Source organism: Cinclus cinclus, chromosome 7 (genome assembly GCF_963662255.1).
Source record: "Cinclus cinclus chromosome 7, bCinCin1.1, whole genome shotgun sequence".
In the NCBI taxonomy this organism is placed as follows: Eukaryota; Metazoa; Chordata; class Aves; order Passeriformes; family Cinclidae; genus Cinclus; species Cinclus cinclus.
Genome location: NC_085052.1, coordinates 27364719 through 27390324, shown reverse-complemented (window position 1 = coordinate 27390324; position 25606 = coordinate 27364719). Strand labels below are relative to the sequence as shown.

The 25606-nt window shown below is 46.2% G+C and overlaps 1 protein-coding gene across 2 annotated transcripts in view; it reads right to left on the bottom strand.

The window, feature by feature from the left end:
• The window catches only part of PRKG1 (protein kinase cGMP-dependent 1), a 361241-nt gene that overhangs the window by 114694 nt on the left and 220941 nt on the right, over positions 1-25606 (bottom strand). For both annotated transcript variants that reach the window (XM_062496175.1, XM_062496174.1), the window contains exon 4: positions 24214-24319. In XM_062496175.1, coding sequence (XP_062352159.1) covers positions 24214-24319 — 106 coding nt within the window. The remainder of the gene's footprint in view (positions 1-24213; positions 24320-25606) is intronic.

Sequence of the window (25606 nt, the reverse complement as noted above, 5' to 3'; positions counted from 1 at the left end):
GCAAAGTTTGAAACTTGGGACCTTTCTCCCTACCTGCAGCACAAGTGAAGGATTTCACTTGTTCCTCTTCTTCCACAACCACCTCCCACTTTGCCCAGGAAAAGCTGGACTTGATTATCTTGGAAATTTTTTCCAGTTTAATGACTGTGATTCAATTGTAGAAAAAACAAGAGCAGCCCACCAACCTCTCCCAGCACTATGATGCTCCTTCTACTCTGCTTACCCAGTCCTTACAAGGGACTTTCTCCAGCTGCTGCTTATTCCATTTAATGAGTAATTTCTCCACCTGCCCTGAATCCACCCCCTGGATGAGGTTATGGAATCCAGCTGGGGATAGAATAGAGCTATTCACAACTGACCTCCTGCTCACCTGCACACCCTCTGCTCCTCAAAGTTCTTGAAGGTGGTATGGGTGTTAAAAAGTACGTATATCAAATTATTTATGCCTATTTGATAGGATCCCCTGGTAAAAGTACAGCCCAGGATCCACAGGAGGATCTAGGCCACCCTACAGAGGTATCAAACAAGGAGGCAAAGCAGGCCCCTAGCTCCAGGAATCTGAGTTTTAACAGAAAATGCAATAAGCTGGATGATTTCAATCCATCCACAAACGAACATTTTATCAGGCGTGTGTGACTGCCATCACAGGGAACAGGATAAGGAACCTTCTCCAGCCACCCTGCCCCTGCACCCTGGACACTGAGCAGGAGAAGGAGGAGAGGTGACATTTTCCTGGCTGCATCCCCCACTGCTCAGCCATGGAACACTGTGTAGGGTTGGCAGTTCCTGGACCCAGGAGAATTTCCCGTGGGGAATTGCTCCCTGTCTGGAGTGATTCTGCCTGGCTCCAAACATGATACATTTTCCCAGAGAGCTCAACGTGCCCAGCACCAGCTGCCAAACTCAAGGAGAACAGCTGTGCTAAAGCATCCATGGATTGAATCCCCGTCCCCACGGAGGAGCAGCAATATGCTCAACCCAAAGGAAGTAGAAAAGGTCGTGGCCCCGTCCCTGGGGACACAGTCACCAAGCTGCTCTCCAATTCCAGGTAGAAACAACATCCCCATTAACCACACTTTGATTCGTGCCTGTGATCCATCCCACGGGATGGCTCTTGGGGGAAGCAGCAAGTGCTTCCAAGCAGTGCTGGCTGTGTCCCAAGGCGTTGCTCGCAGCCTCAGACGCGCTGGGTGGCAGCGCTGCCAGCTCCGACAGGACATTTATCTTCTGACACGGACACCACAACTCGCAGGGCTCCTGGCTCTGCTCTGCCTCCAGCATATAAAAGCAACCATTCATTCTCTAAACCCCTTTCAAGACACATTCCCAAACTTTTGAAGGGTGTTCAGTGAGGGTGCTCATCCAGGTCAGTGGCAGATGTTTTTTCTGGGTTAAGCCTGGAACAAAACCTCTCTTTTATTGCTGCTTGGCACAATCACAATTGTTGAGCAGTTGTTGTCACTGCTCCATGCCTTGGGTAAGCAGAGCTCCAGACTCCAATGCTCCAGTAAAAGGAAATCAAGGCTGTGCTCCTTTGAACTTCTCTTTTGGCACCCAACTGACATGAAGGCTGAAAAATGCAGATGTCCTTGCTTAGCACACTTGGGATGCTCCTACAGCTCTGTCTCAGCTCTAAAAGATCTCAGGCTACATTTGATCAGCCCAAGCTGATCCTTGATTTGGGATATCACCACAAAATGGTATTTTGGACAACTCAAGCTATATAGGCAGCTTCCCACTGGGCTCCCAGTTGTGTCAGGGAGGGAATGCTGGCTGCATCGGGATCATGGTCCTGGCATAATTTCATAGAATCAGAGTGGGTGGGGTTGGAAGGGACCTTAAAGCCCATCCAGTGCCACCCCCTGCCATGGGCAGGGACACCTCTCACTATCCCAGGCTGCTCCAACCTCTGTCCAACCTGACCTTGGACACTTACAAGGGATCCAGGGGCAGCCACAGCTTCTCTGGGCACCCTGTGCCAGGGTGCCCTCACAGGTCCATTCCTTCTGTGTTGCAAACTGCTGCATCAAAATAATTCCTCTTTTCTGCCAGATTAATAAATATTATCTGGAGCATCAACTGCTGGTTATTTTCATTCATAGTACCCACAAAAGAAGTGGCAGAAATTAATTTCAGGAAAGGTGGTAATTAATTAATTTATCCAAAAATCTCAGTCCTTCCCCAGTCACTCAGGTAATTGCTAAGTCAAGGCTGGTTTTCCTGTAGCAATTTCCCATATGCATTGCTTGGATTCATGGAGTCACTGAAATGGGAAAATCCCTCCCAGCCCTTTGAATCCAACCTGTGACCCACTCCCACCTTGTCCCCAGCCCAGAGCACTGAGTGCCACATCCAGCCCTTCCTTGGACACCTCCAGGGATGGGCACTCCAAAGCTCCCTGGGCAGCCCCTGCCAAGGCCTGAGCACCCTTTCCATGGAGAAACTCCTCCTGCTGTCCAACCTGAGCTTTCCCCAGCTCTGTTCCTTTCCCTGGACATGCTCCAGCCTCTCTAGGACTCTGGCTGTGAGGGCCCAGAAAAGGACACAGCTCAAAGAATATCAGAGGACCAGGAGAAAGGGACAGGGAGGGTGACAGCCACTCACATTCCCATTAATTTCAATTTGGGTTGGCCTTGGAAGCAGCTCATGGAACAGAAGTCTCAGAAAGAGAGAAGAGATTTGTTCTGCAGGTGCTGCAGATGATTTGTTTGGTGTGCTAAAGCCACACAGGAAGCAAATAATCCACAATTACTCATTTTGGAGAGGGTGAAAATGGAACAGCTACAGTTTGAAGGCCCTGCCACTCATTACACAGCCCTTATCAGGGAAATAAAATCCTGAAAGGAGGTTGTGGGACATTTGTTTTCAGGGGACTGGTTATTTCCTAAGCCCTACTACACAGGAAAACGGGAGAGAAGCAGAACTGATCTTATCCCTGATGAGCAAATACTGAAGTAAAGGAAGTACCAAGAATTGCATTTTTCCCTCTTGTGCTGAAGGGATACCAAGGATACCAAGGGATCTGCTGATATCACCAGACCAGGACTCCCAGTTTCCCTGAGGGGGATGGGAAATGATCTCAAAAGGATCCGAATCACTAAGGCTGGAAAGACCTACAAGACCAGAGTCCAACATTGCCATGTCCATCATTAACCCACGTCCCTCTCCACCACACCTCTGTGCTTTTTGGACACTTACAGGAACTCTCTTTTGGTCCAGGCTCTGTTTGTCTGCAATAGGCAGAGCACGAACTCTGGAGGAGTATTTTGCCTTGCTCCTGTCAATCCCTGCCTCTCCCTGACAGGGCTTCATTTTCAGAGATCCCTCCTACTGCATCGCCTTTGGCAGCTGCTGGAGAGATGGGACTGATTTAAAAGAAAAGTTCCATTGTTGCTGTCAGCATGAAAGGGAGGGAGAGTAATTAGCAGGTATGTGAACATAGCAGGTATGTGAACCCCCTCCTCCCATTGCACATGAATTCACTCAGGATGATTCATATTTAAAAGGACAATTGCTCCCTAAGAGCTACAAAGGCTCAGCAGAAGCAGCAGCCACTCTGGGAACCGAAGTGAAGTTTGGGCAAGTACAGTTCTGGTTGTTCATCTCCAGGCACAGGGTTCACTCTGCTGCTCCTGAGCCACTTTACAGAGGGAACCTGCTCCTGCTGGAATCCTTGAAGGATGTTATGGGATAATTTTGCATCTAGCAGGTGGCATTTCTTCATATTTGCAAATCAAATTCTACCTGCGGTCCCAAAGAAGAACTTTTCTATCTTCCAACTCACCCAGCTTTTCCAACAATGTTGTATCACAAAATCTGAGGATCCCTGAGGCTGGAAAAGCCCTCCCAGCCCATGGAGCCCAAGCTGGGATCCCCACCTTGTCCCCAGCCCAGAGCACGGAGTGCCACGTCCAGCCCTTCCTTGGACACCTCCAGGGATGGGCACTCCAAAGCTCCCTGGGCAGCCCCTGCCAAGGCCTGAGCACCCTTTCCATGGAGAAATTCCTCCTGCTGTCCAACCTGAGCCTCCCCTGGCACAGCTTGAGGCCGTTTCCCCTTGTCCTGTCCCTGTTCCCTGGAGCACAGCCCGACCCCCCCTGGCTGTCCCCTCCTGTCAGGGAGTTGTGCAGAGCCACAAGGTCCCCCCTGAGCCTCCTTTTCTCCAGCCTGAGCCCCTTTCCCAGCTCCCTCAGCCCTCCTGGGGCTCCAGCCCCTTCCCCAGCTCTGTTCCCTTCCCTGGACACGCTCCAGCCCCTCCAGGGCTCTGTGGCCAGGAGGGCTCAGAACTGGACACAGCCCTCAAGGTCCCTCAGCAGGGCAAGCACAGAGGGACAATCACTGCCCTGTTCCTTCTGGCCACACTGTGTTTGATATAAATACACTGGTGATTAAAGATAAAAGCTGTCATGCAAAGCCTCACAGCCCTGAACACTGTTTTTATGATCCTGCATTCACAATACAGCTGAAATTAAATTGTCTTTGGCTTGCACTGTAATTACCTCTTCAAAACATTTGCTGTCAAGGAGTTTCTCTCCTGCATTTTTTTCCCCTTTGTCTAGGGTGTTTCATGGGAAATAAAATCTCAGCATTCAACCTCTGGACAGACCCAGCCAGAATGGGTGCACCAAGCCAATTTCCTGCTTCTTGATTGAACCACAGAATCCCAGGATGGTTTGGGTTGGGAGGGACCTTGCAGCTCATCCAGTGCCACCCTGTGCCATGGGCAGGGACACTTTCCACTATCCCAGCATGTTCCAAGCCCCATCCAGCCTGGCCTTGCAACCCTGGAGCACCAGAATGAAGTCCAACAAAGACCATTACCTCACACAAGGTAGAAACAAAATATTTTTGAGACTGATTTCAAGGTGTGCCTCAAAAGAGATCCTTAACATTGATCAATGTGTCAAAATCACAGTGAGTGTAAATAAGGGACAAGTGGCATTTGCATGCAGTCTGTTGTTTCTCTTTCCCCTAAATTGGGTATTTACATCATATCCAAGATTGAATGAAGGCAGGAGTCTTGTGTCTAAGAGCTCTCTGCTGCACTTGACAGCTTCATAATCATATCTTTTTCATGGAGCCACTGACACCCTTTCCAAGCACAGCCCTGTTTGCTGGAGGAACGCTGTGTCCTCCTTTTAACCACCCCCATTAAATGAACATAACACAGAGATCACCATCATTTTCTGCCTTCAGAATTACATGTATACAAAAGAAAGATAAGCAGTAAATGTTTTTAACATCCTCTGAATCACCAGTTTTTCACCTTCTCCGGGGCAACTTCCCCAAAGCAAAGTGTCCCGAAAGGAACAGGGAGCTCCTGGAGCGGGGCCAGCGGAGGCTGCGGCGCTGAGGAAGGGCCTGGAGCATCTCGGTGCCCAGGAAAGGCTGAGGGAGCTGGGGCTGTCCAGCCTGGAGAGGAGCCCCAGCTGAGAGGGGCCCTCAGCCCTGGGTGTCCCTGTGTGCAGGGAGGGCTCCGAGCAGGGCCCGGGCTCTGCTGCGGGGGCCCAGCAATGGCACCAGAGCCACGGGCAGGGACTGAGCCCAGCAATTCCCCCTGCACAGGAGGCACAACTTCTTCCCTGGGCACTGCCCAGCCCTGAACAGATTGCCCACAGAGGCTCTGGGCTCTCCTCCCTGGGGCTGTTCCAGAGCTGTGTGCACACAGTGCTGTGCCCTGGGCTCTGGGATGGCCCTGCTGGAGCACGGACGTGACACCAGATGCTCACGGGGCTCCCTTCAGCCTGAGCCATCCTGGGATCCTGTGTAATATTTGATTTATTTTTTTTAATTGCTCCCTGACACAGCTGTTGAGTGAATCTTCACAATTCACAAAGCATGAAAGCACCTAAATATCTTCCTTCTTTTGTTTTTCGTTACCATGAGAAGGATTTTAAAACATGGATATCCTGCCCAACACATTCCTAGGTTAGCAGGGAGTTAGCAGGGGTGACTCCGTGGTTGGTAGCATCACCACATTCCAGACACTGGGTTTGGGAGCAGCCTTGAGCTCCTCACTCTGGCTGATACATCTGAGATGATTTATGGAGGGACAGAAATTTTCAAAGAAAAATCCCTTCTGAGTGATCACCAGAGGATCGCTTCTGAGATCACCAATGAGAACAGACTTCCAAGAATGACTTAGTTACCCCCAGAGAAATAAGCCACAAAAATGGTACCAAAATCCAAAGAATTTTGTTCCTTTCATGGTGAGAACCCATCACAACCACACTGGGATGAAATCCTGGGATTGGCCCCATGAAAATCCACCTCAGAGGCATTTGAGACCTTCCCACAAACAACCAGTGCTGTGCCAACCCCTGGGATCCCTAGCAAGACTCCCAGGACATCCTAACCAGCCCAATTCTGTGATCCCAACCCATGAATGGGCAAAACCCCCTTCCTTGTGATTTATTACCTGCACAGAATCCTAAATATCTTTAAAGCCATAGCTGGGACATCCCTTTTTTCAGGATAAGCCTGAGTCCTTTACTGAATTAAAGAAATGAGAAGGATGATTTAACCCCAGACTTTACAATGCTCTTGATTCTCCCTTTACATCTTGGAGACCAAAACTTCCTATTCACAGCAAAGCCTCTGCAGCGGGAAATGAATTAAAGGTTGAGGATTTTCAAGGAGCCTGGCTGTATTGGAGAAATAATCAAATAAAGCCTTCCAGATTCCACACACTGCTCAAAAATCCAATTGTTTATGAAAATATAATCTTGGGAATTTTAGAGACAGGAGAGCAGCATAATGGTCAATAAAACAAAAAAAACCCAAATAAACAAATAAACAAATAAACAAATAAACAAATAAATTGGGAAGCCAATTGCAATAATTCCATACAATTCTGTTCTGCTGCTGTCAAACCTTCTCGACTTCCTCTCCTAGGCTGGTGATCCCAAATCAAACCTTCAATTCTTGATCCTATTGACTTATCCCAGTCCCAGCTTCCTCTCCCAGCACAGCCCATCTGGGGATAGTGATCCCAAAACCGATCCCAATTCTTGATCTTACAACCAGGCACATCCCAGTGCTGGCTTCTTATCCAAGCACAGCCCATCTGGGGCTGGTGATCCCAAATCCAAACCTCAGTTCTTGATGCTATACCAAGGCTCATGCCAGCGCTGGCTTCTTATCCAAGAAGCACAGCCCATCTAGAGATGGTGATCCCAAATCCAACCCCTTGATTCTTGATCCTACACCCAGGCTCATCCCAGTCCTGGCTTTGTCTCCCAGCACAGCCCATCTGGGGCTGGTGACCCCAAATCCAACTCTCAGTTCTTGATCCTACACCCAGGCTCATCCCAGTCCTGGCTTCTTCTCCAAGCACAGCCCATCTGGGGCTGGTGACCCCAAATCCAACTCTCAGTTCTTGATCCTACACCCAGGCTCATCCCAGTCCTGGCTTCTTCTCCAAGCACAGCCCATCTGGGGCTGGTGACCCCAAATCCAACTCTCAGTTCTTGATCCTACACCCAGGCTCATCCCAGTCCTGTTGGGAGCAGGACATCCAAGCTTCCAGCTGTAGCATCTCGCGTTCAGATGATCTGTGAGGGGAAAGTGCAACGTTCCAAGTCCAAAGCAGCTTGGAAAAGGGGAGGAACCTTCTGGTCAGTGGTCACCAGCAGTACTGACCAGCCAAGGGTCACTTGATCCACGGAACAGCCCCTGTCCTGCCATTAGATGGAAATTCCTGGGGACTTTTCCTTTGGATCCAACATGCATTGGATCCATCCCCACTTGATTCCCAACAGATGTTTCAGTTTGCTCTCTCCAGCATTTCTTCTTTTCCATTGTTTTCTCCACTGCAACATGAAAACTTCACTATATTCCACCAATTTGCTTAATTAATTGCTGTTCAACAGATGACAAAAGGTCAGCATGTGATGGGGTTATCTCTGTATCCCAGGAAGGAAATTCCTCCAGCACCCTGCTCCGTCATTCCCTCGGCCCGCGGTTGAACCTCCAAACCTTTTTGTCCTATCCTGTTCCAAAAGTGATGAAGACAATCCTGAGACTGGAGTGGTTGAGAATATCTGTGGGCTCCCTGCTTGACATTTGGACAGAGAAATAATAAAAGGCTGGACAGAATTCCAGGATTTCTGTGGCACACACGAAGAAAACAGAAGGGAAACCTGACCCCAAATTAGTCCATGAGGAGGTCAGAAAAGGGGAAAAGACAAGGAAGATGGATCCAAAAGGTGAACCTGTTTATGGTGCTGAGTTTTTGCTCTGAGCTCTGTAATCCAGGATATTCTGCCCTACCTCTTTTCCTACAGCACCGTCCAAGAGCCTGGCTATTCCCATTCTCATCCAACAGTGGCTCCAACACCCCATCAAAAATTATTTTAAAATATAATTTATACCAGTCAGCTTTATTTTATTTCATTTTTTCATTGAAAGAAGGTCACCATGATACAATTATGGCTGACTTGCAGATTTTATTTTCTGTACATTGATTTATGCAAGGCCACATTTCATCTTGATTAAAACCACCATTCAATGTGTTTAGAAGGAAAACTTGAGATTAAAATCTGACTCATTGACAGATATCAAAATACTGTTAAAAGGAGCCAGCAACAGGTGTTTAAAGCACTTCCATAAATCCAGTCTTGGTTGCCTGTCATTGCTGATTTATTGATGGTGATTCCACACATTTGCAGATGACTCAGTTTACTCTTCTGGGGTGATTAATGTCTAAAATTCCCTTTAAAGGCCCACATGTATTCAACAGCTTAGTTTTGGACCAGACACGTAGATCAGGGCAGCAGCACCAGAATGGGCACACAAGGATTGATTTAAAACAGACAAGGTTGTTCCCAATAACATCCCCCAAAAATCTCATTAAGTGTCACTGGAATAACTTATTTGTCACTTAATATGGATTCAAAGCGGTTATTACCCACGTGGGAGGATGATCAGGTGGCAAAGATCATCTACAGGTGAAGGAAGGCAAAGTCCAGTGGATTTAGAAACCCCATAAACTGAGTTTTTTGTCTCATTCCCCCATTCCCAGCAATTAGGAAAGGACAGGAACAGCACCAGGTGGGACAGAGCTCTGTCCATGAGGGAGTCAAGGACAGAAGGTTGGATATTTTCTTATCAAGAGGTGCTTTTACCTTTTTCCAACCAAAATTCAGTGGGGGCTTTAGTGGAGCTCAGAGGCTCGGGGACACTGTCCCTTATCCATTATCCCTTAGATCTAAAACCTCACAGAGACAGTGCTGGGAGCACTTTGTGAAGGACTGGGATTTACTGAAACATTGGTTTAACCTGGAAACTGAAACACAGGGGAATAGAAGGTCCTGGATTCCTGGTGTTGTTTGGAAGGGTAAATCCCATTAGCCCAGACAGGAAAATCCAGGTCATGGATTGCAGTCCTGGTTTCTTCAGAGGATCCTCAGAGGATCCAGGAGCTGCTGAGCATCTCCCATCCTACAGCTGCAGAGGAGTAGAAGCTGTGTTGGACAGGCCATCTGCTCCCTTCAGATTTCTCTGGGGTGGTGGTGGGATCAGCTCAAGCTCAGCTGCTTTAAAGGAGGGTTTGGAGCATGTTTGATCCCTGCAAACATGAACCCCTCCGTTATTCCATGCCCTGGAAGCTAATGCTGATTCTTCCTGCATTTACCTCCCCTGGAGAAGGACTTACACTGTAATTACTTGTTTCAAGTGACATTGTTTTATTTTTAATATCACCCTTTATCTCCCCACAAGGCATTACAAATCCCTAGGGGATGTACACTCGCAGATCCCAACTTCCTTTGAATTTTATCTTCCCAGTTTTCCAGCGGTTTGGATTTTCTTGTTAAACCAGATTCTGATTGATTCCTGGTGTGCTCTGGCCAGCTGGTTCTGCTCCCCCTCCTTGTCAGCAGCTTAACAGAACAGTGATTCACGGCAGGTCAGCTGGAATTTGCTCAATTATTAACAACTTCAGGAGTTTTTACCATCCCTCTGAGGACACTTCAGCTTAAGCCTGATTTGTCTTCATCTCCAGCTCAATTCAACAGCAGAGCTCCTGCAAGTTCTTTGAGCTCGTGTTCGGTGCATGGAATGCCCTTTTCTGACTTCCCCCACCCTTTAAAACACCAATTTTTAATTGCATATCAAGCTGCTGGTGCACCCAATGAGTTTGTCTCCACTGAGCTGCAGGAACTCTTTTCATCTCCTTCCAGAAATAATTATGCTGGTTTATCAGTGTCTATATGAAGCTTGAATTATTCCTCCTAATATGCATTAACTTGTATTTTCTGGAGTGACAAAAATTGGCCCAGTGAAGTCACTCCAGTGATTACTGTCCCTGTTAGTTTCCAGTAATCCACGAGACGTTTTTATTGGCAAGTCACTTGTGTGGTATTTCCAGAGACAGCACATAATTGAATTTAAAATGCATTCCTGATGCCCGTAAAAGCAATAAAAATGTCACCCTCTGCCTGCACATTAAAAATTCATCCCATGCAAGGAGAGGACAAATGCATAAAATGATCATTATGATGTGCAAATGGACCCAGTGCAGGAAAACCAGACTGGTCTCTGCCTGGACATAAAAACATTAAGGTATCAGAGCATAAATGGGATCATTTAGAGAACTTTTTAAAGTGCTGAAGAGAAAATGCTCCCATTAGTAGCATGACTAAGGTTTGTTTCAAAAATGGGATCTGTACCAGTATTAAAACAGCGTGGCTCCTGTGTGAAAGCAGCATTAACTCCCTGAAATAAAAACAAACCAAAACCACCATTCCATGTTGGTGATCCTACCCAGGCAGACACATTATCTATGTGACTCCTTTTCTGATGAGCATTTATGACTGTTTTAAGTTGCTTCCCACTCAGGACAGAATTTCCACATTTATTTATGGCCCAGAAACTCATCCCTGGCTTCGTCGTGCACAGGTCTTTGGAAAACTCAGCCAAGGCAGCTGCTGCCCTTGTCCTTTTCCTTCTAAGGGTTTTCCACTGCCAGAGGGCAGGGTCAGATGGGATATTGGGAAGGAATTGTTCCCTGGGAGGGTGGGCAGGCCCTGGCACGGGGTGCCCAGAGAAGCTGTGGCTGTCCCTGGATCATTGGCAGTGTCCAAGGCCAGGTTGGACAGGGCTTGGAGCAGCCTGGAACAGTGGAAAGTGTCCCTGCACATGGCATGAGGTGGCAGCAGATGGGCTTTGAGGCCCTTCTAACTAAATTCTTTCTGGGGTTCTATGATTCTATAAAAATCCACCTTTTTTTTCTGGACTTTTCATTGACACCTGTGGTGCCACAGTGCTTTTTCCTCTCCTCTTTCATTTTTGTCTTGGCTAATGAACTTTCAACACACTCTGCCCAACTCTTACTTTTTGTCTGCTCAGCACAAAGTGACTTTACAGGTAATTAGGCACACTGTGAGTCATTAACTCCTCTCCAGATTCCCCAGAGGCTTCTCCAAATTGAGTCCGGACACAGAAATTAAAACCCATCTTTTTGCTCACACAAAATTAATTTTTCAGAGGAGCGAATTCCTATTCCTGTTACAAATTCTTCCTTTTCCCACATCAGAATTGATTTACTTTGGTTACCACAGTCCTAGGGTCCAGCCTTGGTCATGGAATCAGAAATCTATGGAATGGTTTGGGTTGGGAGGGATGGATCTCAAAGCCCATCCTTTACCACCCCTGCCATGAGCAGGGGCACCTTTCACTCTCCCAGGGTGCTCCAAGCCCCATCCAACCTGGCCTTGAGCATTTCCAGGGATTCCAGCCATCCCACCCTGTGCAGCAGGTTCAGCGCAGCTCAAGAGTGAGAAAAGAACTTGAACTCCCAGACACGAGTCCCTAATTTCTGTCTCAAAACAGATGGAAAAAAGGGCAGCACTCCATTCCTCTCCACTTTGGCGAAGGTTCCTGCACTTCCTCCCAGTTTGAATTCAACTGGAAGCTCCCAGAGAAGCCACATTCTCTGTTTTCCTCAAATCAACACAAATTTAACTCTTCCCATTCAATAAAGGGGGACATGACAGTGATTAAAAGCCTTTCCCTTGTGCTTCTCAGCTCCAGAACCAAACTCCTGCCCCAGGCATGGTGGCTCCCATCATTGAGAATTTCCTGTGACACAACGAGAGTCACTGGGAGTTAGAGGCACAAAAGAGTGAATAATCAATTCACCAAATTTATAATCTGTGGGCATTTAGTGATCAAATCAGTTCATTTTACTCAGTGGTGATTTCATGCTCAACAACAGCTTCTGAACAAGATCCCCTATCAACAGTGCCAGGGGCTACTTTCTCTAACATCTTTTGTGCTAATTACTGCCTATTTTTAGATCAATATTTCTATATCTTCATGAGGGGAAAGCACTGCTAGTGTGGGGAAGGCAGCCTGCAGGTCTCCAGACATTCCACAAAATGAGATGCACATCTAAATAGCATTTTGTGGTCACATTAAAGGTATTGTGCCTCATCTTTCCAGGGCTCTGCTGAGACAAAACACAGGAACTACCAGGTAAAGGACATGCATTTCACTCAGGAGAGATGACCGGAGATGTGCACACACAGAATCCTTTCTAATCTTCAAGCACAGAAATAAGAATTTACCCAATTTACACATCTTCCAAACAAATCCACTTGGCAAACTGTGGGAGTATCCAAGAGTAGCTTTGGAATGGCCAAAATTGTGTGACCATTGTAACAAATATTGGAACAAATATTTTTGGCTTTCCTGAGCAACTCTTGATGAGTTTTAATTCAAATATGGTTTGGTTTTGGTTTGGAAATGACAGCTTTTGGATGAAACAGATGTAAATCCCACCTCTACGACATTCCCCACGAGTTTCTTCCTGGTAAATGCTTCATGTCAGAACAAACTGCAAAGTGGGAATTTTTTGCCTTTTAAAATCCAAGTCCAATTTCTTGCCCTGGGTTATTTAAGGAGGAGAATAAACCCCATCACCTTCACTTATTGCTTACTTTGTCCCAAATTCCAGAGGACAGGTGGAATATTTGGAATGATGTAAATCACAGAGGGATACAAAAGCCACTCCAGCAGCTGGCCAGGGAGGAGGACAAGCTGGAGGAGCCACCACCATCCATCATCCTCTAAAACCATGTCCACCACGTCCTCACTGCTCTTATCCAGCTGGGTGCAGCTCTGTCACCACACAGAGATAACCCCAGTGAGATTAAAAGAGAGCAAATAACTAAAAGCAGAGATAATTAAACTCTGAGAGGGAAAAAATGTCAATAAGGAACGATCTGACACCCTCCCTTTGCTCCACCAGTAATTACGGATGGTTGTAGAGGTTTTCTCCAGGAAAAAAACCAGGAATGAACCTGTCACTCTAAACAAAGAAAGATTCCTAAACCATCTTAAGAATCATTTAAAATACTTTTTTAAGCCAAATTTCTTGCTTTACCTGCCAGATTAGCCATGATGAGCTCACCAGGCTGCAGGCACGTGAAACAAATAATTCCAAGACAGCAACACACAGGATATAGATTGTATAGAAACCAAGTCACTGCATTAATCCCACATTTAAACATCCTCCAGCCTGCACATTCTGCAGAGATCCAACCTAAACACAACCTAAATACAGGAACTATCCCGTTTCCTCATGAATCATTGCTGTTATCCTGTGAATGTAAGGAAATATTGCAACAGTATTTCCCTCACACCTCGCATTGCACCCAAACAGTGAAGCAGCAGCTTTTCCTGAGCCAGGGCTTTGTCTCCAGCAGCATCATTCTGTAATGTCAAGGCCAAAATTAGCTCCCAATTCCCTGCCAAGGCGCATCCAGGGGTGTCCTCACGCACATCCCAGAGGTCAAGCCAACACAGGGCTGGAGTTAATGAGTTTTTAGTTTGGAATTGTGCCCGGATCTTTACTGAGTTTGGCCTTCAGACTCTCCCACAGTTCACAGTGCAGAGGTGCCTCCCGAGCCCTCTGCTGCAACAAGGTGGCTCCAAAGATTGTCCCTATTTTTCATCTTGATTTGGGGCTTTTTTTTTTTTGTTTTTGTTGTTGGTATATGGGACATGATTTAGCTGCACTCAGCAACTGTTTCGCCCAGATCACTGACAAACATTAAAATCCCTCTGTCAAAAGGGTCTGGGTGAATTGATGCATTTGACACTCCCTCTTCAGGGGAAGAAATAATTCCCTTTATTTTCAAAGCTCCTCAGAGCCAGCCTGTGCTATTTTGGTTTTGCCTGAACAAACAGAGGCTTGGCCTCATCTCCCTCCCCAGAGGATTCCAATCAGCACACCAGGATCACACCATCCTCATCCCAACATACATCTAAGGACTCTGTGTTTGTTAAGAGTTAACTAAAGTGACAGCTCATCCGATTCCTAATGAAATTTTTGTTCTTATTGAAATGCATTTTTCATGACAGTTTATCATAATGAAATAAAAAATAAAAAATTTTCAGGGACAAGTGGCACATCAATTTCCATTTTTCCATCAGTTTGCTGCTCACCCACAGCTGGCTTAGCTGGGCAATGGGATAACTGTCAACCATCCTTAAGGAAAGATGGAATGAAGGCTGCAGCCTTGGATACGAATATTGGATTACAAACCACACTGCTGGGGTGGGTTATTCACTGTCCTTCTCTCCAGAATTCACAGCCAGCCTTTTCCAGCAGGGAGAAAACCCCTCCTCTTCCTAATCTAAGTGGATTTAAGTGACAGCATCAAATTTGCACTGGAGCTTTCTGATTTTCAGCCAATTACCGCCAATTAGACCACGTCTAATTGAGACTAACACCTTTCCTTGGCTTTTGCCATGGTGTTTTTTACTGAGCCCATGACATGAAGGTGGCCATGGCCAGTGAAGGAGTTGTTGATATTTCTCTTGTCCCACGGTCACTTATTTCTTAAAAGAATTGGCACCACACAAGCACTCCATTGCTCTGTGGGCACAATTGCAGTTATCCCAAGTTTGCCACTCTTCCCCGGTCACGGCAACTGAACTTCCACTCATGTTTCAGGCCAGGGAATTCATTTCAGAGCTGTGTTTCTAAATCCCCCTTTCTGACAGAACCCAAAGTGTTTTTTTAGCCACCACCACATTACTGAAGTCTCTGGCAATTGGTGCCAGGAGAAAGCACCCATGGCAGAGGCTGTTCTCAACAAGGCTGAAGTTCTGGATGTGCAAAATCCTGGGTGACTGCACTAAAAACCCACTAAAATCCCTAAAGAGCTTCACAGCAAATTGAATCTTCAATGAATCCTTCATGAAAATAGGAGGATTCCAAGTTAACTACTAAGTATTTATGGACACTGCAATTCCCGTCAGGATCTGAGGTTTTCTACCTCCACTCAAACCTGAGGCTTGGAAACTTTGGGAATGCTGTCATCATGGGCAGGAATTCAGGGATCAGCTGGAAGGGACAGCTGAGAAACTTATCAAACATTAAACACTCCCTATGAGCCCTCTCAGCACTGTGAGGTCCTCAAGTGCATCCCTCAGAAGTTTAATTTCGGGCTCTTTGTGACTAAGGGCTGGAGCATGTCCAGGGAAGGGAGCGAAGCTGGGGAAGGGGCTGGAGCCCCAGGAGGGAGCTGGGGGAGGCCCAGAACTGGACAGAGCCCTGGAGGTGTTGCCTTGAGCAGCATGAGAGGAGATGTGGAGCATCTGCCTCACGGGCCCCAGCACCCTCTGCTTTTCCCTGGGACCAGTTAAACACCAAGGCCATTAATTACCCCTTTCCAGGTCTGCCAGCCCTGCCAAATTCCAGCCCATTTAATCATCCATGCATCCATCACATCCATGCTCAGCTTCCAGGCAACAGTGTCCCCATCCCAAGCCAACACCACCCACTGCTCTGCCCTCTTCCTCAGAGCCTCTTCATCCTGCAAGGAATCCAGCACCCAGAGAGATGAAATTTTTCATTTCTGAAACTGTCTGGAAAGGATGTATTCAGCCCCAAAGCTGCATTTTCCATCAAATTAACACTCCTCCAGAAGGCTTTGCTTGGCATTGTGGATTTGCAGGCACACTCCAGAGTTTTCCAAGGGCAGTTTGGAGACAGAGTTTTCAAACATGAAGCCTGAGACCTCCTCCTTGTAATTAGGCTTGGCTCAAACTTTTCCACCAGCTCTGCAAAAAAAGGCCCTTTTCCCATTACTTTCTCTCCCTAACATTCCATGGATTTTAACATATTTTAGCCCAGTTTCATTTGGAATTCTCTAGAATATTGTACCAGAGACCTCAGCTGGTTTTCCACTATACACCCAAGACAATGAACACTTTAGCAAGGAGAAGAAATCCCAGCAAACACCACCCAAAGGCATCTCTGACCCTGGCAGACCCAACATTCCCACAGGAGCATTTCTCTTCCATGGACTTCCATGGCTAATAAGATGCAATCCAGGATGTTGCAGTGAAATTCAGATATTTCTTCTTAGAAGAGATGGAAAAACACGAGACAGAAGCTGAACTTCAGCCTCTAACCTGTCAAGAAATGCTCAGGTTCCTCCCTCATTTGAAAAATAATCCTATTGATAAAGACAATAATCCTCTTATCACACAGGAGCCGATGTGATTACGAGCCAGGCAAAGGAAACGGAGTTTGGAAGCCTCCAGCTGCATTTCTGCCCCTGTATGAAGTGTTCTTTACTTGGTCTGAGCAAAAAGCAAAATATTTCCAAGCAGACTCCTGGTCCTGCTGAAATCCTTCTCCTCTGAGGAGAGGAGACTATCAGCTGCTTTGGGAGGGCTCTATTTGTTATCTGAGCATGAAAATGGACACAAGAATAGGCCCTGTCTGGGTGATAATGGGCTGGATAGGGGAGTAAATGGCTTTTTATGAGAAGTGTCAGGCACCAGGACGAGCTCTGAAATACCTGTGATTATCAAATGGCTACACACTGTCCAAGAGCTCCCAAAACACCTCTGGAGCCCAGAGGAAGGAGAGTTTAATGGGTATGGGGAAACTTCAGAAAGAAGGTTAAGGAACAGACCTGGATCTCCAAATCATGTTATCTTGGTTAAAGTGAGTATCCCTTGCTGAGGCTGAGAGAGTCGGGTGCAATAAGTCCTGAACCTGTGCTTATGCCTTCATCTTGATTTCCAATCCATTGATGAAGGATTTGTAATCCAATACTGATCACTGAGAAGGAGCTGGAGGTTCTTAAACTCTTCAGGAACCCTGGTGGCACTCTGAGGGATGTTGTGTGTGGGGCATGAGAGGAGCACAACTATCTGGGGACATCTGTGGCCATAACAGAGAGGGACAGGGATGAACATCAAACCACTTGATATTTTCCAACAGTTTCAGGATTGGTTTATAAATTAAGGGGTTAAGCCAGTTGATTCCACCTCCAGATGTTTCATCCTTTACGATTCCCCACAAGTCATAATTTTTAATACTTAAACACTAAGCATGGCTGTTCCTCTCTCCTCTGCCCCAGCAAGGGATTGAACAGCTGCCATGAGCATTTTCTAGAGCTGATAGGTCACAGCTCCAGAGATTGTCACCAAAATCAGCAAAATAACACCCAAACAAGTCTCATCCCACTATTTTGGGCTGCCTCCTTTCCCTTCTGAGGGAAACCTGAAGGAAGCCATGCAGGGTGCAGCTGCAGATCCTGACTTGGAGATCACACCACCTTTCACAGCCCTGCATTTCTAGTCACTCAATAATGTGATCAAAATATTTAATAATTGCATCTACTTTAATAGTGACAGTAAGAAGCCCCAGTCTTTCACTCCAATCCCTCCCATCACTCCACTTTTCTCTACATTTTAGTAAGCAAAACAAAACAATCCTTTTGCTATGCACAGCCATCAATATTTCAATCCCAAATGATAATTTGGGAAGGATGAGTGACTTCAAACAAACCCTAACACCTCAATAAATCTCCAGTTGTGCCTAATGTTCTGCACTGAGCTGTGAAGAGCTGCAGAAAACACAATCTGAAGTCCTGTCACAGCCTGGAGCTCAGAATTCCACTGTCCTCCTGGGCCACGAGCCAGGATTTGGCTTAACTTGATGCAAAATTCCTGACAAGAGGAATTTGCTTTCCCTGAACACGCAGGATGTGGGATGGAACCACCCCTGAAGGTTCTGAAGCACCACTGTGCTGACTGAGGATTGGATCCTGTTTGCATCAAGAGGAACACTTGGCTTACCAGTGATTCCACCCTGTTGTTCCATCTGTACCTGAGATCCATGCTGCAGGTGTTGAAAAGTAAAATGTGATTCTCGTTGTGGGCAGAATGAATAAATGATGGCAAAAAGAAAAAAAAAAAAAAAGAAAAGGCAGCACTCATCTTAAAAAAAAGAAAAGGCAGCACTCATCTTAAAAAAAAAGGATTTGAAAATCAAAATAACAAGTAAAAATAAGCACAATTATTTTTCAAGGATAAAAAATGGAAGAAAAAGTCCAGGATTTAATTCCTTGGCATCATCTTTTCAAATTCTCAATAGAACCATTACAATAGAATAATCTAAGAGTAGAAGGCAGCAACTTAAACCCAAAACCAGGCTTTGTGCCTCTGGAGATCACAAGTGGGTCCCTGAAGGTGTTTTTTCCTTGCTGACATAGTTAAAAAAAATGGGGGGAAGGACATTCGTGGTTCCATTCTCCTTGGAAATGCAAAGACATCATCTCACAGAGCACAGCAGTCTGCCAGCAAATTAGAGTTTACTTCACCAAGTAAACTCTGAGGTGAATGAAAGAAAAGAAGGAAAACAAAACTGGGAAAGTAGACTAAACACTGCAAAATCCTCAGGGATCCTGAGGTCTCATTCCCAGGCTACCCAGTGGTGCACCCTCTGGTCCCTGTAATCAGCTCCTTCCCACTGTAGGGGGCAATTCAGCATTCCTGCACAGCCCAAAATTGCCCCAAGGAATCCCAGGATCACCGAGGCTGGAAAAGCCCTCCCAGCCCATGGAGCCCAAGCTGGGATCCCCACCTTGTCCCCAGCCCAGAGCACTGAGTGCCACGTCCAGCCCTTCCTTGGACACCTCCAGGGATGGGCACTCCAAAGCTCCCTGGGCAGTCCCTGCCAAGGCCTGAGCACCCTTTCCATGGAGAAATTCCTCCTGCTGTCCAACCTGAGCCTCCCCTGGCACAGCTTGAGGCCGTTTCCCCTTGTCCTGTCCCTGTTCCCTGGAGCACAGCCCGACCCCCCCTGGCTGTCCCCTCCTGTCAGGGAGCTGAACCCACCTGACCTGGGATCCCATGGATGCAGTGTGGGAGTGAAGTCACTGCCTGTGACCTGCCTGGGGTAAATGATTTGGTGTCAAACTGCAGATCCTGCAGAATGTGACAGTAGAGCACATCCCGTGGAGTCACACTGGGGTTGTCCCTCCACCGTGCCAAGGAACAACTCTGTGCAAAGAGGGAGGACTTGGATGGGATGTTGGGAAGGAATTGTTCCCTGGGAGGGTGGGCAGGCCCTGGCACAGGGTGCCCAGAGAAGCTGTGGCTGCCCCTGGATCCCTGGAAATGTCCAAGGCCAGGCTGGACATGGCTTGGAGCAGTCTGGGATAGTGGAAGGTGTCCCCAGTCATGGCAGGGGAAGAGATGTGTTGATCTTCAATGTCCCTTCCAACCCAATCCATTCTTTAATTCTACAAATTATCAATATTAAAATGATATATTGTCTTATTCCAATGTGTATTAACCAACATTTCAAGCCCAGTTGACACCAGAAGTGAGGGAATTAATCCTCGCCTGCTATCATGCTCTGAATCAGCAGGTACCTGACCCTTCTGCCTCCTTCCCCCTTCTTCTCCCTTTTCCTTCTGGTGCATTTTTTCCAATAAAGATTTTCCTTAGTTTAAAATCTGTATGGCAAACATTAAACTTCTATTACTGAGCAGTGCTTGCCCCTGCCCCAGCCCTCTCCTACCCATTCCCAGCATTCACAAGGAGTTAGAGAGACTGGATTGTGGCGATTGAAAATATTCATCACAAAAAGCATTTCCAGAAAAACCTGAGCCTGGCCTTCTCCACAAGACAAGAAAGACAATTTTTCCTGTTAAAGGGCAGAAGGGATGGACAGTTTGATCCCATGGAGCATCCTTTCAGTTCTGCTCCAGTGCCTGCCCGTGCACCATGGAACAGCAAATCCTGCTCAGCCACTTTTCTGGCCATGCCCTCAATGTCCCCAGTACAGCCTGAATTTCAAATCGTGGTAAAAAACAAATACACCAGGCAGGCAAGAGGTGAGGCCGTTCCCAGAGCTTCTTTCCCATGCAGGGGACTGAAATCCCACAAAAACTGGAAGACAGGCTGGGTTCACAATTCATGGATGACCCTGGGATGTGCAAGGATGTCCAGAGATCTCCTGGGGGGGGTATCCCCACCCTCTGCAGTTTCTCACATCCATCCTCCTAGGAATCCTTTCCCTGCCTGCCCAGGAATTTTTTTCATTCCTAGGATTCAAGGCTGTGTGTGTAAGCAGGAACTTCCCCCCCAGTATCCACCCCTAAAGCTCAATCCTGCCTCCAAGGTGACACCAAACATCCCTCACCAGCTTTCCTGACTGCTTCCAGGGCCTTGGAGGAGCTGGAGTTTACCCCACAGACCAGAACCTGTGGTCTCTTTTAAATGAAGGAAGCTTTTTTCATTTATGACACCTTTCTTGGGAAGAAAAAAATTGCAATATTTGCTCATTCAAGGCATTTTGGTCTTGAAACTTTTATGTTTAGCAGGAAATTCTTCCCACAGCAAAAGGTTTTCCCCTCAACTTTTACTCCCCGGACAAATTTATTTAATAAATAGTTTCTTCCTTAAGTGAAATATTCTTATTTTAATTAAATGGAATGATTTTTAGGACTGGCTTGAGAAAGAAATCACTGTAAGCCCAGAACAATGAATATTGCAGTCAGAGGTAGAGCAGCATTTAGCACAGCTGTGATCTCACTGCACTTGGGTAAGGACAAATCGATTCAGTTACACACAAAAAGCAGGAGAACGAGGACATTCACGTGCTGCTTGCTCCAGAAGAGTTGTTTTATATCAGGGGAGTTATCCCAACTTCTCTTAGTGTACTAGTCCTTGGAGCACGGCAGGATACACTGATCCAGCCCAGGACACTTTGGGTCACTCCTGGATTTTTTAGCCAGGAAATGGATTTTTCCTGGCTTTATGGTTTTCTCCTGGCCTTCAGAAGCAAGGATTGGCACCCAAGGGTGGCCCCTAAGGAGCAGCAGCTGCCCTGTGCCAACAGGATGTTCCTGCTGGGGAAAACACTGACAAACCCACAATGCCATTGGGTAATATTCCCAGGGAGCCCTGGAAATCCAGCTGCATTTATTTTCAGCAGGATAAATAAGAATAAAAAAAAATAATAAAAAAAGCCTAAATGAACAGCCTCATTTCACCCCTAAAAGTTTAATTTTGGCTGTGCCTTGGTCACACATGAAAATCTGTTGGTGGAGATGGTGATAAAAGAAAATCTTGTCCAACCCCACTGACTTTTCTATAAGCAGCCACCATTCAAACCTTTATTTTTTATTCCATTTATTCCTTAACAAGAGCATTTGCATTCATACATTAATTAAGGAATGGAAAATAAAACCAAAAATCAACCCCCCCCCAAAGCAACTAATAAAGTCAACAACCAACAAGTTCCTTCTTTTCAGGATTTATGCTGGTTTTCCTTAGAAACATTTTAAAGGAAAGCATCTTTAAAAATGAGCATTTAATGTAGCAAATGGGATTTTAAAATGAGCATTTAATGTAGCAAATGGGATCTAAAAATGAGCATTTAATGTTCCATATGGGATTTAAACTTGAGACAGCTGAAGATGCCCAGAGCCCAAGTGGAAGACACAATGGGAAGTAACATTTTTTAAGAACCTTCCTACAGGTGCTCCAAGAGGAAGAAAACCTTTTCCTAAATTCAAACGGCTAGATTTTTAAAAATAAATATTTGCTTGCCTTAGGCTTTTCTAATGAACCACAGGTTGTGTTCAAGCAGCAGAGCCACAAAGTGAGGAAATACTCCTTGGTTTCCTCCTCACATAATTTGCTTTAAAATTAAAGTTGGGCAGGCTCTGCAGGACGTGAATCCAAATTAATCTCGACAATCTTCTGAAAAATCCCTACTAAAGCTCAGAGCTTAAAAGCTCAATGTGAGCATGGGACCTGCTCTGGCAGCTCCCACCCCAGAGATGATCCCACACTCATTCCAGGGTTTGGAAAGGCTTGTTAATGCTGGAATTGATGGGTTTTAAAGCCCTAAAATGCAGCAGCAGATTCTGTTTCCCCTCCTGAGCTGGCGTGTTGATAATCATCAACAGAGACACCTGGAAAAAGCTCAGCCACACTTTTCCAGCACTGGAATCCCTCCAGGGAATCCCTCACCTCAGCAAAGGCTGGGACGCCTGGCCAAGTACCCAAGTTTCATTCTTTTCCCAGGAGTATTTCCATTCCTGACTGAAATGAGCCCAGTGGAATTCCAGCCCACAGAGAGGGGCTGGGAGCTGGGATCTCCACCCAGCCAGGGACTGGGAGAGTGAGTTGGGCAGGACTCTGTTCCCAGAACAAGCCCCAGCTTGGATGAATTTCCTGCCCCTGGCTGGGCTGTGCTGCAGCCATCCTCATCCCAGGGCATCAATCCCATGGGATCACCTTCCTGGTTCTCTGGAGATCAGAGTGTGCTCACCCCCTGCTCCCAGGGAGTGAGTCCAAGGGAAAGATGAACAACCTTAGGCTGGGCCAGGGCAGCTTTAGATGGGATATTGGGAAAAATTCTTCCTGGAAAGGGTGGTCAGGCACTGGCACAGCTGCCCAGGAGGTGGTGGAGTCTCCATTCCTGCAGGGATTTAAAGCCATGTGGATGTGGCACTTGGGGACATGGTCAGTGGTGGCCTTGGCAGTGCTGGGGGAATGGCTGGACTCAATGATCTTAGAGGGGTTTTCAAACATAAAAGATCCAATGAATCATGTAGATATAATATATATATATATAGATATATATATATATATGTATATTTCTATTATACATAGCATATAATACACATTTTACTAATATATCTACTTGTATAAACTAACATTTTATTAATGACAGCATTATTAACATTTATCATTAATAGTATTCTTCTTGTTATTATTTCCTTTTCCCTGAGTCCTTTTCTTCTCCAATAAAGAACATGGACAAGCCTGGTGTAGTAACATCTTAGTAATGTCTAAGTAGCACTGGGATGGCTGAAAACCTCACAGTGGCCTGGGCCTTCCCTTCCCTACAATTTGGTGACATTTCCATCCCTATGGTGACATGAAACTCATCTGTTCCTTGCACTGTGGCACTGGATTTCATGAAATCATGGAATGGTTTGGGTGGGAAGGGACATTAAGGCCCATCCCCCCCTGCCATGGGCAGGGACACCTTCCAATATCCCAGGTGCTCCAAGTCCCAAAGTCCAACCTGGCATTGGACACTTCCAGGGATCCAGGGACAGCCACAGCTTCTCTGGGCACCCTGTGCCAGGGCCTGCCCACCCTCCCAGGGAACAATTCCTTCCCAATATCCCATCCATCCCTGCCCTCTGGCAGTGGGAAGCCATTCCCTGTGTCCTGTCCCTCCATCCCTTGTCCCCAGTCCCTCTCCAGCTCTCCTGGAGCCCCTTTAAGCTCTGGAAAGGGCTCTGAGCTCTCCCTGGAGCCTTCTCTTCTCCAGGTGAACACCCCCAGCTCCCCAGATAACCAGGATTATTCATTATTGATCCTTTCCAAGGCTTAAATCTCTGAAGGAACTGAAGGAACCAAAGGAACCTTTGGGAAAATCAACTGAATGAGTGAAAATTTTGTCTGTTTTTATGTTTTTCATCCAACCTGCATTTTACATCAACCTAAAGCTCTGCTTTTCTAGAAACTCCCATTTTACTTCCAGAAGCACAAGGACACATCCCAAATGGACCTGAACAAGTTTAAACCCCAGATTTTTCCCTTGAAAAGGTGGGGTTTTTTTGTAAAAATGTGTCTTTTCTGACACACTTTGAATGACTCACATGGTAGCTTGTCTCTCACTCCTTGGCTCTGGGAATCTTTGCCAATGAATAACTCACAACAGGAATGAAGCTCCCCCACAGCAAAGCTCCCCCTCCTCTCAGGAGGATGGGCAAACAGCAAAGAAAAATCATCAGAATAATAATCATCATCATTAAAACCAAAAGAGATGAGAAGGAAACAAATCAAATACTGCACTCATGAAAAAAATAAGGCAAGAGAGGGTGGCAGTTTCATGGGATTTTTTGGATAAATAAACAAGTGCCATACCTTTTCAAAAATTCCATATACTCAGTATGCTTGATGAGGCCAGTCCTCATCATTATTGTTTGAAAACATTGCCGATCAATAGCCCAAAGTTTCACATTTACGAGAGCTGGAAAAAAAAACAAGACAAGGGGAAAATGTGATTAGCAAAAAATGTCCAGATTCCTGTTGTGAACTGCAGAGGAAAACGATGTCATTGGTGAGAAAGCACAGGAATGGGGAACGCTGCAAACCAGGAAACTCAGCCACTGCACATGAAAGCATGCACTGAAAGGATTGGGAAAATCCTGCTTTAGGAGCTACATGTGGGGTTTTGGAAAGATGGCCTGAAAGCAGCTGTGAGAGGAGGAGAAATCAAGGAAGGCCAAAGGTGAGCAAGGATTCGGGGTCAGTTTGTCACAACCTGAGTGATTTTGGGACGTTCTTCGTGTGTTATCCAGCAAAATCCACTGAGGTTTCATCCTGCTCCCAAACTCCTCCTTGACCTCAAGGAAAATGTCCAGACCCAAGCCCTGTTACACCCTGATAATGAAACACCTCCCAGCCGGGGAGGTTTTGAGCCATTCTTTTCCAGCTTTACTTCTCGGGTCCCTGCTGAATTCCAGGACTTCTGAGTTACTCACCAAATATCACATCCTATTCTTTAGAGGCAAAATTCCATTGTAAAAACAGGGAAAAAGCAGTGTATGAAGTAGAGAGTAGAACCCCAAAAGGTCCAGTTTTCATCTCAGCTGTGCCTTAGACATTTGCATTAACCATAAGTGCTTGAATATATACAGTTTATAATAGGGCTTCTCTTTAGAGAAACAGTTTGATTAAAATTATCCTCAAGACCTCTACACTCATATTAATTTCTCTTTTTTCACAGAGTAAATGCAATAAACTCCATCCCCATACCCCCAATTTGACCGCGGAAAACACCACGAAGCAAAGAGGCTTTCAGCAAAATATTTACAAATACTCTCGCTGATAAGATCCATGAAATGAATATGCTTTGATTTGCTGGTCCTTCAATTCCTAAACCTCCCCCTTAATAAGTTTTTATCCCTAACTGCATTTGCAAGATGGAAAACCTTCAAAGTGCAAACTGAAGGATTTCTTCTTGAATTGCACAGCAGAACAGCCTTTAAAGCCTCTCCTAGTTTTCAACATGGAAATTCTCTTGGAGAAGCATTTTTAATTTTATAATCCAAGTGACACCTCCAGGGATGGGCACTCCAAAGCTCCCTGGGCAGCCCCTGCCAAGACCTGAGCACCCTTTCCATGGAGAAATTCCTCCTGCTGTCCAACCTGAGCCTTCCCTGGCACAGCTTGAGGCCGTTTCCCCTTGTCCTGTCCCTGTTCCCTGCAGCACAGCCTGACCCCCCCATCAGGAGCTGTGGAGAGGAGCTATTAT